This window comes from Dendrobates tinctorius, unplaced genomic scaffold (assembly GCF_039654945.1).
Source record: "Dendrobates tinctorius isolate UK_male_01 unplaced genomic scaffold, ASM3965494v1 ptg000116l, whole genome shotgun sequence".
Taxonomy (NCBI): domain Eukaryota; kingdom Metazoa; phylum Chordata; class Amphibia; order Anura; family Dendrobatidae; genus Dendrobates; species Dendrobates tinctorius.
In genome coordinates, this window is record NW_027361784.1 from 32,549,718 (window position 1) to 32,562,758 (window position 13,041).

The 13,041-nt window shown below is 45.7% G+C and overlaps 1 protein-coding gene across 8 annotated transcripts in view; it reads right to left on the reverse strand.

Annotated features, from left to right (window-relative positions):
* CYRIB (CYFIP related Rac1 interactor B) overlaps nt 1-13,041 on the reverse strand; it is a 190,014-nt gene that overhangs the window by 23,543 nt on the left and 153,430 nt on the right. For 4 of the 8 annotated variants that reach the window (XM_073590328.1, XM_073590330.1, XM_073590329.1 and 1 more), the window contains one exon: nt 6,430-6,512. In XM_073590328.1, the coding sequence (XP_073446429.1) occupies nt 6,430-6,502 (73 nt within the window). In that variant the 5' untranslated portion in view covers nt 6,503-6,512. Of the gene's footprint in view, nt 1-6,429; nt 6,513-7,190; nt 7,275-13,041 lie in introns of all 8 variants that reach the window. The other 4 variants (XM_073590331.1, XM_073590336.1, XM_073590335.1 and 1 more) reach the window with 2 other exon arrangements.

Genomic DNA, 13,041 nt, shown 5'->3' on the forward strand with positions numbered 1-13,041 from the left:
ATTTGCAGGTAAAACCGCTGGTAAAGTGACCTGCGGATTTGCCTGCGGTTTGACACCTGGACAATGGAACAGGTGTCAAACCGCTGCGGAATCCGCAGAAAGAATTGACATGCTGCGGTTCTGAAATCCCATTGATTTGCATTGTACTGTACAGTGCCTGCAGATCCGCAGCAAAATCCGCACTGTGTGCACATACCCTAAGGTGTCAATGAGCACAGATAAAGCCCTAGAGGAAACCCGGCTTACAGGAACAGGGCTGTGGCTGAGAAGGCGGACGGGGCTTCAATGTGATAACATTTCACACAATTTTCATGTAAAATGAGACAAAAATTCACCAATCATCCAGCGCAATCCTATGTGATAAATTTGGTGCAGTCTTAGACTGTGATGTCTCAGCAGTGGGCAGAGGTAGCAAATCAGTCCCGGTATGTCCTAAAGTCGTCTATGCTTCATAATTACTACATCATGAATTCCCAACCAGGACATGCTCTCATACTGCGTCCTAGGGGTCCCTAGAACAGTCCATGTTCTAATACCATCTACTCTTGAGTAGGCTATCCTCTGGGGTCCCTATAACAGTCCCTTACACTTTCCATGTCCTAATATTCTCTACTTAAGAGTCTCTACATAGGCTTTGCTGTGGCACTTTACAGGGCTCCCCTATGACTCCCATACTCCAATACTATCTCATTGAGGGGGTCCTTACATAGACTATGCTTGAGTACTAGCTACCCATGAGTGCCCCCAGTGGACAATCTGTATAATTACTTCTATCGTGAATTACTTGAAACGGAGCAGTAATTCTCCATGTAAGAGCCATGGTGAGCGATGAGATGGACACATGAATGATTCTGCTCAGTGGTCCAGGCTATGAGGGTCTACGCATAATTCAATTACTAAGGGTCCGTCCCCGGGACCCTCGCAAGTGGCTAATGCCCATCCAGTGATATGTGAAGGGAATTGTGGGTCCTTTGTGTTCACAGATGTAAAATGCTTAATAGACGCTGATTAGAATGGAGAGGCCATCGCTTAAAGGGAGGAGGGGGGAATTTGTAAGCTGCAGAAGACTGCTGTGCGGAGGACAGAAGCGGGTACGATGGCACAGTCAGGAGGCGTCGGTAATAATCAGCCCACGTCATGCACCGCACGATGCCCATCAGTGTCAGAGCAGTCACATAATCAAGACTTGTTCTACCCCCGATAAGAATGGCTGCAAACACAGAGTTATCATATTATAACTGCGCTCCAATAAGATGCAGAACACACGCTGTTATAGGCAGGTCTGCTCTTCTGTATGCAGAATACAGGCTGCCACCTGTGTCTGTAACACTATGAGGAATACAGGCTGCCACCTGTGTCTAACTCTGTATGAGGAATACAGGCTGCCACCTGTGTCTGTAACTGTATGCAGAATACAGGCTGCCATGTGTCTGCTCTTCTGTTCGCAGAATATAGGCTGCCACGTGTCTGCTCTTCTGTATGAAGAATACAGGCTGCCACGTGTGTGTCTAACGCTACTTTCACACTTGCGGTTTTTTTGCGCTGCACACCGTGCGCAGTGCAAACGCACATAAAAAAAACGCATCATGCATTTGTGTGCTTTTTTTGCGCATACATGCGCATTACCATGCGCACGTATGCGCACCCATAGACTATAATGGGTGTTTGGGTGAAAAAAAACGCATTGTGTGCGCATGCGTTTTTTTGGGGGCAAGTCGGACGCACAAAAAATGCAACAGGATGCATTTTGTGCGCCCGAGCGCACACTACAAAAAAAAAACCGCATGCGCACCCATGTAAAGTATAGGGAAAAAAACGAATGCTTTTTTTTTTGCGCAAAAAACCGCAAGTGTGAAACCAGCATAACTCTGTATGAGGAACACAAGCTGCACCATGTGTGTCTAACTATGCATGAGGAATACAGGCTGCCACGTGTGTCTGTAACTCTGTATGAGGAATAGAGGCTGTCACATATGTGTCTAACACTGCATGAGGAAATCAGGCTGTCACATGTGTCTAACTGTATGAGGAATACAGGCTTCCACACGTGCGTCTAACTCTGTATGAGGAATACAACAGGCTCTGTGTGTGTCTTCACTTCTGTATGCAGAATACAGGCTGCCACATGTGTCTGTAACTATGAGGAATACATGCTGTCACAAGCAAGTCTGCTCTTCTGTATGCAAAACTCAGGCTGCCACATGTGTGTCTAACTCTGTATGAGGAATACAAGCTGTCACTTGTGTGTCTAACTCTGTATGAGGAATACCGGCTGTCACTTGTGTGTCTGTAACTCTGTATGAGGAATACAGGCTGTCACTTGTGTGTCTGTAACTCTGTATGAGGCATACAGGCTGTCACTTGTGTGTCTGTAACTCTGTATGAGGCATACAGGCTGTCACTTGTGTGTAACTCTGAATGAGGAATACAGGCTGTCACTTGTGTGTCTGTAACTCTGAATGAGGAATACAGGCTGTCACTTGTGTGTCTGTAACTCTGTATGAGGCATACAGGCTGTCACTTGTGTGTCTGTAACTCTGTATGAGGCATACAGGCTGTCACTTGTGTGTCTGTAACTCTGTATGAGGCATACAGGCTGTCACTTGTGTGTCTGTAACTCTGAATGAGGAATACAGGCTGTCACTTGTGTGTAACTCTGAATGAGGAATACAGGCTGTCACTTGTGTGTCTAACTCTGTATGAGGAATACAGGCTGTCACGTGTGTGTCTGAACTCTGTTTGCAGAACACAGGCTGTCACTTGTGTGTCTGTAACTCAGTATGAGGCATACAGGCTGTCACTTGTGTGTCTGAACTCTGTATGAGGAATACAGGCTGTCACTTGTGTGTCTGTAACTCAGTATGAGGCATACAGGCTGTCACTTGTGTGTCTGAACTCTGTATGAGGAATACAGGCTGTCACTTGTGTGTCTGTATCTCTGTATGCAGAACACAGGCTGTCACTTGTGTGTGTCGGTATCTCTGTATGCAGAACACAGGCTGTCACTTGTGTGTGTCGGTATCTCTGTATGCAGAACACAGGCTGTCACTTGTGTGTCTGTAACTCAGTATGAGGAATACAGGCTGTCACTTGTGTGTCGGTATCTCTGTATGCAGAACACAGGCTGTCACTTGTGTGTCGGTATCTCTGTATGCAGAACACAGGCTGTCACTTGTGTGTCGGTATCTCTGTATGCAGAACACAGGCTGTCACTTGTGTGTCGGTATCTCTGTATGCAGAACACAGGCTGTCACTTGTGTGTCGGTATCTCTGTATGCAGAACACAGGCTGTCACTTGTGTGTCGGTATCTCTGTATGCAGAACACAGGCTGTCACTTGTGTGTCGGTATCTCTGTATGCAGAACACAGGGTGCTGTAAATGCGACTTCTGCTTCAAATGCAAAATACAATATGACAAGTGTTTACCACACTGTATACAGAATACAGACTTCTACACACATGACTGCAGATCTGTATGCAGAGTACAGTGCTTTTTTAGATTGCTGACAGATGAGTATTATATAATATTAATTGTCAGAGGGCAGATTTCTGCCAGAAAGGAAAGTAGTCAGGATTCTGCATTTTATAAATGAAGCATCGATCACATACGGGGGGGGAAACAAGTCTTGATTGACAACTTTCTACAATAAAAGCACAATGCCAAAATCCCATAGAGAAAAAAAGGGATAAAAAAGGAATAAAATATAATAGAAAGAAGTGGAAATAAAAGAGCAAGAAAGGACAGGATGGAGGAAGAGATAAGCGCTCGCACGTGACCCCATAGATGATGCGTTGCAGGTGGGCGCACACACAAGACATGAGATGAGACAAGCAAAGGGCTTCCCCGGTTTATCCGCCATCATATTTTATTATTTAAAGGGACAGTAACATGGTTTAACAAGATTAGGGTAAATTTAGATGAGAAAAAAGGGGAAAAAAAAAACTACAGCCTCCTCCGACTCCACTACTGGTCTTCCAATCAATCGCAAGGTGGTGGCTTTATGTCCACAGTCGCGGTAAATCATCCATTCAAGGAGCAGCCGAGGATACAACGTCTGGAGTGCCATCCATAAGATCACGGCCGAGCATGCCAATCGGAAGACGGTCTTTCTTCCTTAAAAAGATAGGACGTAAAAGGGGTATTCCAATTCCCTTAATTCAATGGGAGAGGGGTAAAACTACTGCAAAGAAACGACGGAGGAAAAACTAAGGAAGCCCAAAAAAGCCAAATTACAGTGATCTGCGAAAAACCACTGAGTCTACAAAAAGTGCGCTAACATGTAGTCAGCAGCACCCCCTGCAGGCACTAGGAGGTAACAGCGGTCATGCAGAACACGGGACATAACTTGCAACATCCTCACCATAGACTTTGTGTTTGGAGGACTATAGAAATCTTCCACTGACAGTATGGCTACGTCAGAGGTCTACAATCCCCTGCTGTCTGGCTGGGGAACTACAACTCTCAGCATGCCATGAAAGCAGTAGACCGTCAGGGCACGGTGAGCGTCATATCCTCATGATACACGGTGATCCAGCAAACAAAAGTAATGCTGTACGGTGATAAATCACCGCTCTACATAGGGTTTTGTACTTTGGGTTTTGTACTTTGGTACTTTTGGTTTTGTACTCTGAATGTTTCAATTCATTAATAGCAAGCGGAGGTTCCCAAAACAGAAGAAATTAGGTACAGTGGCATGTAAAAGTCTGGGCACCCCTGGACAAAATTACTGTTATTCTGGACAAATAAGCAAGTAGAAAATGAAATGATCTCTAAAAGTCCTAAAGTGGGACTGTGAGGGCCATTGTAAAACCTTGAGCTTGCGCCTTTTGAGGTCGTCTGTTGTGGATTTATGTTTCGGATCATTTTCTATTTGTAGAAGCCATCCTCTTCCTCTTTTCACCTTCACTTTTTTTTTACAGATGGTGTTATGTTTGCATCAAGAATTTGTTGAAATTTCATTGAATCCATCCTTCCCTCTACCCGTGAAATGTTCCCCGTGTCATTGGCTGCAACACAACCCCAAAGCATGATTGATCCACCGCCATGCTTAATGGTTGGCGAGATGTTCTTTTCCTGAAATTCTGTGCCCTTTTTCTCCACACATACCTTTGATCATTGTCGCCTCATCGGTCCACCGGACTTGTTTCCAAAATGCATCAAGCTTGTTTAGATGTTCATTTACATACTTCTGATGCTGAATTTTATGGTGAGGACGCAGAAGAGATTTTCTTCTGATGACTCTTCCATGAAGGCCATATTTATAAAGTTGCCGTTGAACAGTAGGATAATGTATCACAACTCCAGAGTCTGCTAAATCTTTCTGAGGGTCTTTTGCATTGAAGCGGGGGTTCTGATTTGCCTCTAGCAATCCTATGAGCAGCTCTCACTGAAATTTTGTTTGGTCTTCCAGACCTTATCTTGACCTCCACTGTTTCTGTTAACTGCCATTCCGAACCGAGGAAAGGGCAACTTGAAAACACTTTGCTATCTTCTTATAGCCTTCATCATTTTCAGAGTACTAGGTCGCTGCTTAGAAGAACACATGGCTGCAGTTTGTTTGGCACAAGATTAGAGGAGGCTGGGTTTTTATAAAACTGGGAAATTTGCATCACCTGGCCTTTCCTAATGATTATAGTGACCAAGCCCCAACCCCAATAGGCTATTTAAGGTCTGAAACCGTGGTCAAAGTTATCTAAGCACACAAATCTCCATGGGTGCACAAACTTTTGCTTTTATCCATTTGCCTTTTTTGCAATGTTTAAAATGCAAAAGATGAAGTGTGTATATATATATATATATATATATATATATATATATATATATATACACACACACACACACATACACACACACATATATACATACATACACATATACATACACACACACACTGTATATATAGTCTAAAATACAATGGGAATCTGCCAAGAGCTATCATTACACATTACTACTGCAACTCCAGAGCTGCACTCACTATTCTGCTGATGCAGTCACTGCGTACATACATTACATTACTGATCCTGAGTTACGTCCTGTATTATACTCCAGAGCTGCACTCACTATTCTGCTGGTGCAGTCACTGTGTACATACATTACTGATCCTGTACTGATCCTGAGTTACATCCTGTATTATACCCCAGAGCTGCACTCACTATTCTGCTGGTGCAGTCACTGTGTACATACATTACATTACTGATCCTGAGTTACCTCCAGTATTATACTCCAGAGCTGCACTCACTAGTCTAGTCACGGCAGTCACGGTGCTATTTTTGTATACCACTGGCTGGTCCTATACAGTGGAAGATTTCTTGGTCTCCATAGCAAGACAGACAAGTAGGAGCAGACAGACAGACACTGAGTGCAGACGGACAGACAGACGCAGTCTACGGCAGGCAGAGAGAAGTAGATATATAAAATCATATTCTCACTTTCAAAATCAAGGAAAAAATTTGGGCCCTGCTCAAGATCTGTGCATGTCAACACTTTAAGAAGGTTCCCCATGTTAAGATACCTGTCGAGACAAGAATGAGAAAAGACAAAGCATGTCTTCATCAGACAAAACACCCGATATACACAAGGAGAAAATGAATATGGAAGAGGAGGACGAGGCTTTGGCACACGTGGCAGCCGTCCACTCCCTGGAGAACCTGAGGAACATAGACACTGAGGACATCACAGAGATTTTCACCCATTAGTTCCTTGGCGGGTCAGCAGTGGTGCCGCGTGGTCTTCTAACCTCCTTACGGGAGGGTGCAAGGCCACCAAGAACCTCATCGGATGGCACAATGGGCAACGTAATATTCTCATACGGGCGAGGACTGGTGGTCCAAGCCTAGAAGACCCTGGAGGCATCACCGTTGACTCCATGCCTGTATTAATACACAAGGGAATTGATCACAAAGGACCCTCGATGGCCTCGGAAAAAAATGAAAACAAAATGAACCAAGGGTTGGCAAGCAATGGACATGTTTCCACCAACTCCCGTGGGTTGGTCATGTTGCGTTGGCCCATCCTTGGTCTTGTGGATGATGTAAATGTCCTCCCTGACAACGACGTCATGTCATGCACCCTCTTTCTTTTTTTCGTGTGGGTTTCGTAACCTACGACAGTTCCCACTGGGTGGTGAATAATGAGCAAACCCGAGTGGGCGACCGGCCCCAGCTGTGGAGGAAGCGGCTGCGAGACTTACTTTCAAAATCCAAGAAAAAATGAGCGGCATTGTGGTCTAAGTCTCGGGTTAGCACCTTAATGAGATTACCCATGCCAGCCAAACCTAAAAATAAAAGATGGCAGTGTCATTCATTTCCAGTAACAGAGAGAGACATGAGAGCCGGGTGTCAGTCACAGCGTCCTCCCTCCTGTGGTTTCCTACACGAGTGTGAGCAGATGGATGGAGACCAAGGTCTGGGCTAATCGTGACCTCAGGAAGAAGAGAGAGTCATTACACAGAATCTGACACAGGAAGAGCAGAAGTCCGAGCACGGCCAGCCCACCCCCGGGACGACCAAGGCCCTGTCCACACCTAGAAGATGTGTTAGTGATGCGTAAAAAAAACCCAAACAATTCACCATGGATGAGGATTTCACAGCTATAGACTTCATTGGCAGATTTCACCCTTTTCAATGGAGAAGTGTGAAATCCACAACACATGCGGATTGTGTCTGAAACTGTCCACAGCCAGCGCTACAACTAGCTGCAGCCGGCTCCACGACTAACTGCAGACTAATAGCAGATGGCGCCACGACTAACTGCAGACTAATAGCAGATGGCGCCACGTCTAACTGCAGACTAATAGCAGATGGCGCCACGACTAACTGCAGACTAATAGCAGATGGCGCAACGACTAACTGCAGACTAATAGCAGATGGCGCCACGACTAACTGCAGACTAATAGCAGATGGCGCAACGACTAACTGCAGACTAATAGCAGATGGCGCAACGACTAACTGCAGACTAATAGCAGATGGCGCCACGTCTAACTGCAGACTAACAGCAGATGGCACCACGTCTAACTGCAGACTAACAGCAGATGGCGCCACGACTAACTGCAGAATAATAGCAGATGGCGCAACGACTAACTGCAGACTAAAAGCAGATGGCGCAACGACTAACTGCAGACTAAAAGCAGATGGCGCAACGACTAACTGCAGACTAAAAGCAGATGGCGCAACGACTAACTGCAGACTAAAAGCAGATGGCGCAACGACTAACTGCAGACTAATAGCAGATGGCGTCACAAATAACTGCAGACTAATAGCAGATGGCGCCACAACTAACTGCAGACTAATAGATGGCACCACGACTAACTGCAGACTAATAGCAGATGACGCCAGGACTAACTGCAGACTAATAGCAGATGGCGTCACAAATAACTGCAGACTAATAGCAGATGGCGCCACAACTAACTGCAGACTAATAGATGGCACCACGACTAACTGCAGACTAATAGCAGATGACGCCACGACTAACTGCAGACTAATAGCAGATGGCGCCACGACTAACTGCAGACTAATAGCAGATGGCGCAATGACTAACTGCAGACTAATAGCAGATGGCGCAATGACTAACTGCAGACTAATAGCAGATGGCGCAATGACTAACTGCAGACTAAAAGCAGATGGTGCAACGACTAACTGCAGACTAATAGATGGCTTCACGAATAACTGCAGACTAATAGCAGATGGCGTCACAAATAACTGCAGACTAATAGCAGATGGCGCCACAACTAACTGCAGACTAATAGATGGCGCCACGACTAACTGCAGACTAATAGCAGATGACGCCACGACTAACTGCAGACTAATGGCAGATGGCGCCAAGACTAACTGCAGATTAGTTGCAGATGGCGCCACGACTAACTGCAGACTAATGGCAGATGGCGCCAAGACTAACTGCAGATTAGTTGCAGATGGCGCCACGACTAACTGCAGACTAATAGCAGATGGCGCCACGTCTAACTGCAGACTAACAGCAGATGGCACCACGTCTAACTGCAGACTAACAGCAGATGGTGCCACGACTAACTGCAGAATAATAGCAGATGGCGCCACGACTAACTGCAGACTAATAGCAGATGGCGCAATGACTAACTGCAGACTAATAGCAGATGGCGCAACGACTAACTGCAGACTAATAGATGGCACCACGACTAACTGCAGACTAATAGCAGATGACGCCACGACTAACTGCAGACTAATAGCAGATGACGCCACGACTAACTGCAGACTAATAGCAGATGGCGCCACGACTAACTGCAGACTAATAGCAGATGGCGCAATGACTAACTGCAGACTAAAAGCAGATGGTGCAACGACTAACTGCAGACTAATAGATGGCTTCACGAATAACTGCAGACTAATAGCAGATGGCGTCACAAATAACTGCAGACTAATAGCAGATGGCGCCACAACTAACTGCAGACTAATAGATGGCGCCACGACTAACTGCAGACTAATAGCAGATGACGCCACGACTAACTGCAGACTAATGGCAGATGGCGCCAAGACTAACTGCAGATTAGTTGCAGATGGCGCCACGACTAACTGCAGACTAATGGCAGATGGCGTCACGAAATAACTGCAGACTAATAGTAGATGGCACCACAACTAAACGCAGCCGGCGCCACATCTACTAACCACTGGTTAATTTTTAGTAAGGACTGTTGAAATTACATGGAAACCATCAGCAAGCTGCTCTTGACTGATCTATTCCTGTTGTGTTTCTTTGCTGAGTCTGAATGCATAGTTCTGGTTAGATCAAACTTTTTAAGCTGTGTGCACACGCTGCGGATTTTGCTGCGGTGTACAGTACCATGATTCCCTATGGGAATAAAAAACCGCAGTGCAGACGGTGCGGAATTTTCCGTGCGGATTATCTGCGGTTTTCAATCCGCAGAAAGAATTGACATGTCAATTCTTTCTGCGGATTCTGCTGCGGTTTGCCATCTCCTCCATTGAGATGAAAAACCGCAGGGCAAAACCGCAGGTCTTTTGACCTGCGGTTTCACCTGCGGATTTTACAAAATCCGCGCGGATGAATCCGCACCTAATCCGCAGCGTGTGCACACAGCCTTAAAAAACAAACAAAAAAACAAAACAGCACCCCCGCCTGTCCACAGGATGACTTCGGTATTAGTTTAGCTTTAACAACGCCAGCTACAACCCATGGACGGGTGTCACGCTGTTTCTTGAAGAAGGCAGCCATGTCTGTACGATCCCTTTTTGGATATGCCCGGAAGCCTGCCCTCTAGTGGCTATGCGCGAATGCCGATAAATAATGAGACGGGTCAGCTGCAGCATCGCCTGCTTGCTGATGGTTTCCAGGTTTTTTTTTCCCCCCAACTCTCCACAGAATAAATATATTGGAAATGCACCTTTGGATAATCCGGCACCAGGGGAGAAACAATTGAATTTTACCCCAAAATAAGGACTCGTTTATCTGTGAATGAGGAAGACTTTAAAAAAAAAATAAAAGTGGCTGGGATAAAAATATCTGCGCGATGAGAACTGCAGCACATACAGGGGGCTTTGATGTTAGCATGTACTGTTATAGCACCTGCCATCCCCCAATATTCACACTGCCTGCATATTAGGACACCTGCCACCTGATAACATCTCCCGTCACTACAGAGTGGCTGCGTGGTTATAGAAGAATGGGTTAATAGGTCAGTGAAGGATGGCGCCTTATTACTGGTAGGGGTACACATGCAAACTGTAACTTTGGGCTAAAAAATTAAAAAAAAAAAAAAAAATTGTATTAGCAAGAAATTCTTAAGGCTCTGGCCATGGCTGCCCGCAGTCACCACTAGGGGGAGCTCACTGCATACAGAATTTGACAGCACCCATTGAACTCAACAGTAAACCCATGCTCTCTCTAGTTGTGGAAAAAAAACAAACAATTGCACCGTTGACCCTGATCGTTTGCTACAATGTGTCAGTGCAGGCAGTTTATCTCACAGAGAGCATTGGCATTGTCCACACTGGAGAGAACTTCAGCAATTCATGCAACTGGTACTTGTAAAACTTCTTAGGTTTCCATTCACTGAAAGCAAGCAAGGAGAAACGGAGCTGAGCTTGTAGGGTGTTCAGTGCACTCGTGGCCGACAAACTGACTATTGTCCGACTTTCAAAGAAGCTGGAAAGGTTTGATAAGACTGGGTCACTTATTTTTTAAAAAAGGGAATATCCCTTTAACAACTTTTTAAAGGGGGAGGGGTCTTCAGATCTAAAAAAAAAAAAAAAAAAAAGTAATGACAATAAGATCGGTGGAGGCAGCACTGGGGTGGGTTTGTATTGCAGTTCCCTGCAAAGCCTGGTGGCCGTGGGGGGCGCTATGCAGTAAATATATCAGGCCAGACCCCCACCGATCATAGGGTGATCCTAGCGGTATCCCATCCTATTTAAATACCCCTTTAATAATGAATATCAGGGGAGGGCTGAAATAGGCACCAGATGACCTTTAATATGTTGGGGGGCTGTGGTCAGCCGGGGGTCTTCTTCAGCAGAGACTATCGAGGGAAAGAGTAGCAGGTTGTGGGAACGTGACCCGCCATTCAAGGACACAATGATAAACTTGACCTACTTCTCCGGAGGAAGACGTACGGACCGCCACGTCCTATTAGCATCACACGCCCCGCCGCAGCCTTATGGGGATGGATGACGACGGGCTCCATGTCAGGACCGGACAGGCGGAAAGCAGATACACCATCGGAAAACAAACCTTGCACGCATGCCCTTCACGCTGCCAACATCCCGGCGTGATACCGGAGGGGGGGGGGGGGGGGGGGATGAGACCGCACAAACGCAGGAACGGACTGCGGAGGACTCGTCAGGGGCTTCATGGCCGCCGTGGAGCGAGATGCCCGCCGGTCAACTGGGCATAAAATACCCTAACAAGAGGGGAAACTGAGCCCCGATGGCCGGAGGCTCCACAATGAGCCGACTAGATCTGGAGGGTGCAAGTGGTTAACTAAAGGCTGCAGGATGCTTACAGGGGGCGCAGAGCCCCTCCGCAACTGCACCACAAGTTGGTGCACCGTCACCCCTCCCAAATTCTTAATGGTCGTGTTTTAGCCATAATGGCATTAAAATAATTGCTTTTCTTTATAAAAAAAAAAAAAAAAAATAATATATATATATATATATATATATATATATATATATATATATATATATATATATGTATGTGGCTGGGACATGTGCACATGGTCTTCACAAGAAGGTGGTCTTCGGAGAGGTTTCATTGTACTTAGTGTAGAAAAGGTGTAAAACTGATACAGCTATGGCAATCCCATATGTACTGGGTCCCAAGGGGGAGCGACATGCCAACAGCGGGCGATGAAGCCCCCATGAGAACTGTGGTGGAGAAACGCTGACATCTAGCGGCGAGAAAAGAGAAGACGGCGGCACATGTGCGCTGCATAAAATGCTGCATTGTAGAGAGGTCTCTAATCCCAGGTTTATCATCATCTATATTTTTCTTGCCAAATAAAACAAAATTGATGTGAAAGCTCAACAGTCTGACGCCCCTGGGGTGGAAAGATGCGGAATTTACTCTGATAACCTGAAGGGTTCTGGACTAGAATAAATTGCAGACTGCTGGAAGCTGGACACTGCGACTGTATGCTCTTCTAATGTAAAGGGAATGTATCATCTTTTTATTTATTAAAACTATACATCGAAACATACTGTTATTATTGTAATGGCCCCTGGTGGTGTAGAGCAGTAATGGAGTAATGTAATGATCCCTGGAGGTGTAGAGGAGTAATGGAGTAATGTAATGATCCCTGGTGGTGTAGCGCAGTAATGGAGTAATGTAGTGATCCCTGGTGGTGTAGAGCAGTAATAGAGTAATGTAATTATCCCTGGTGGTATAGAGCAGTGATGGAGTAATGTAAAGATCCCTGGTGGTGTAGAGCAGTAATGGAGTAATGTAATGATCCCTGGTGGTGTAGAGCAGTAATGGAGTAATGTAATGATCCCTGGTGGTGTAGAGCAGTAATGGAGTAATGTAATGATCCCTGGAGGTGTAGAGCAGTAATG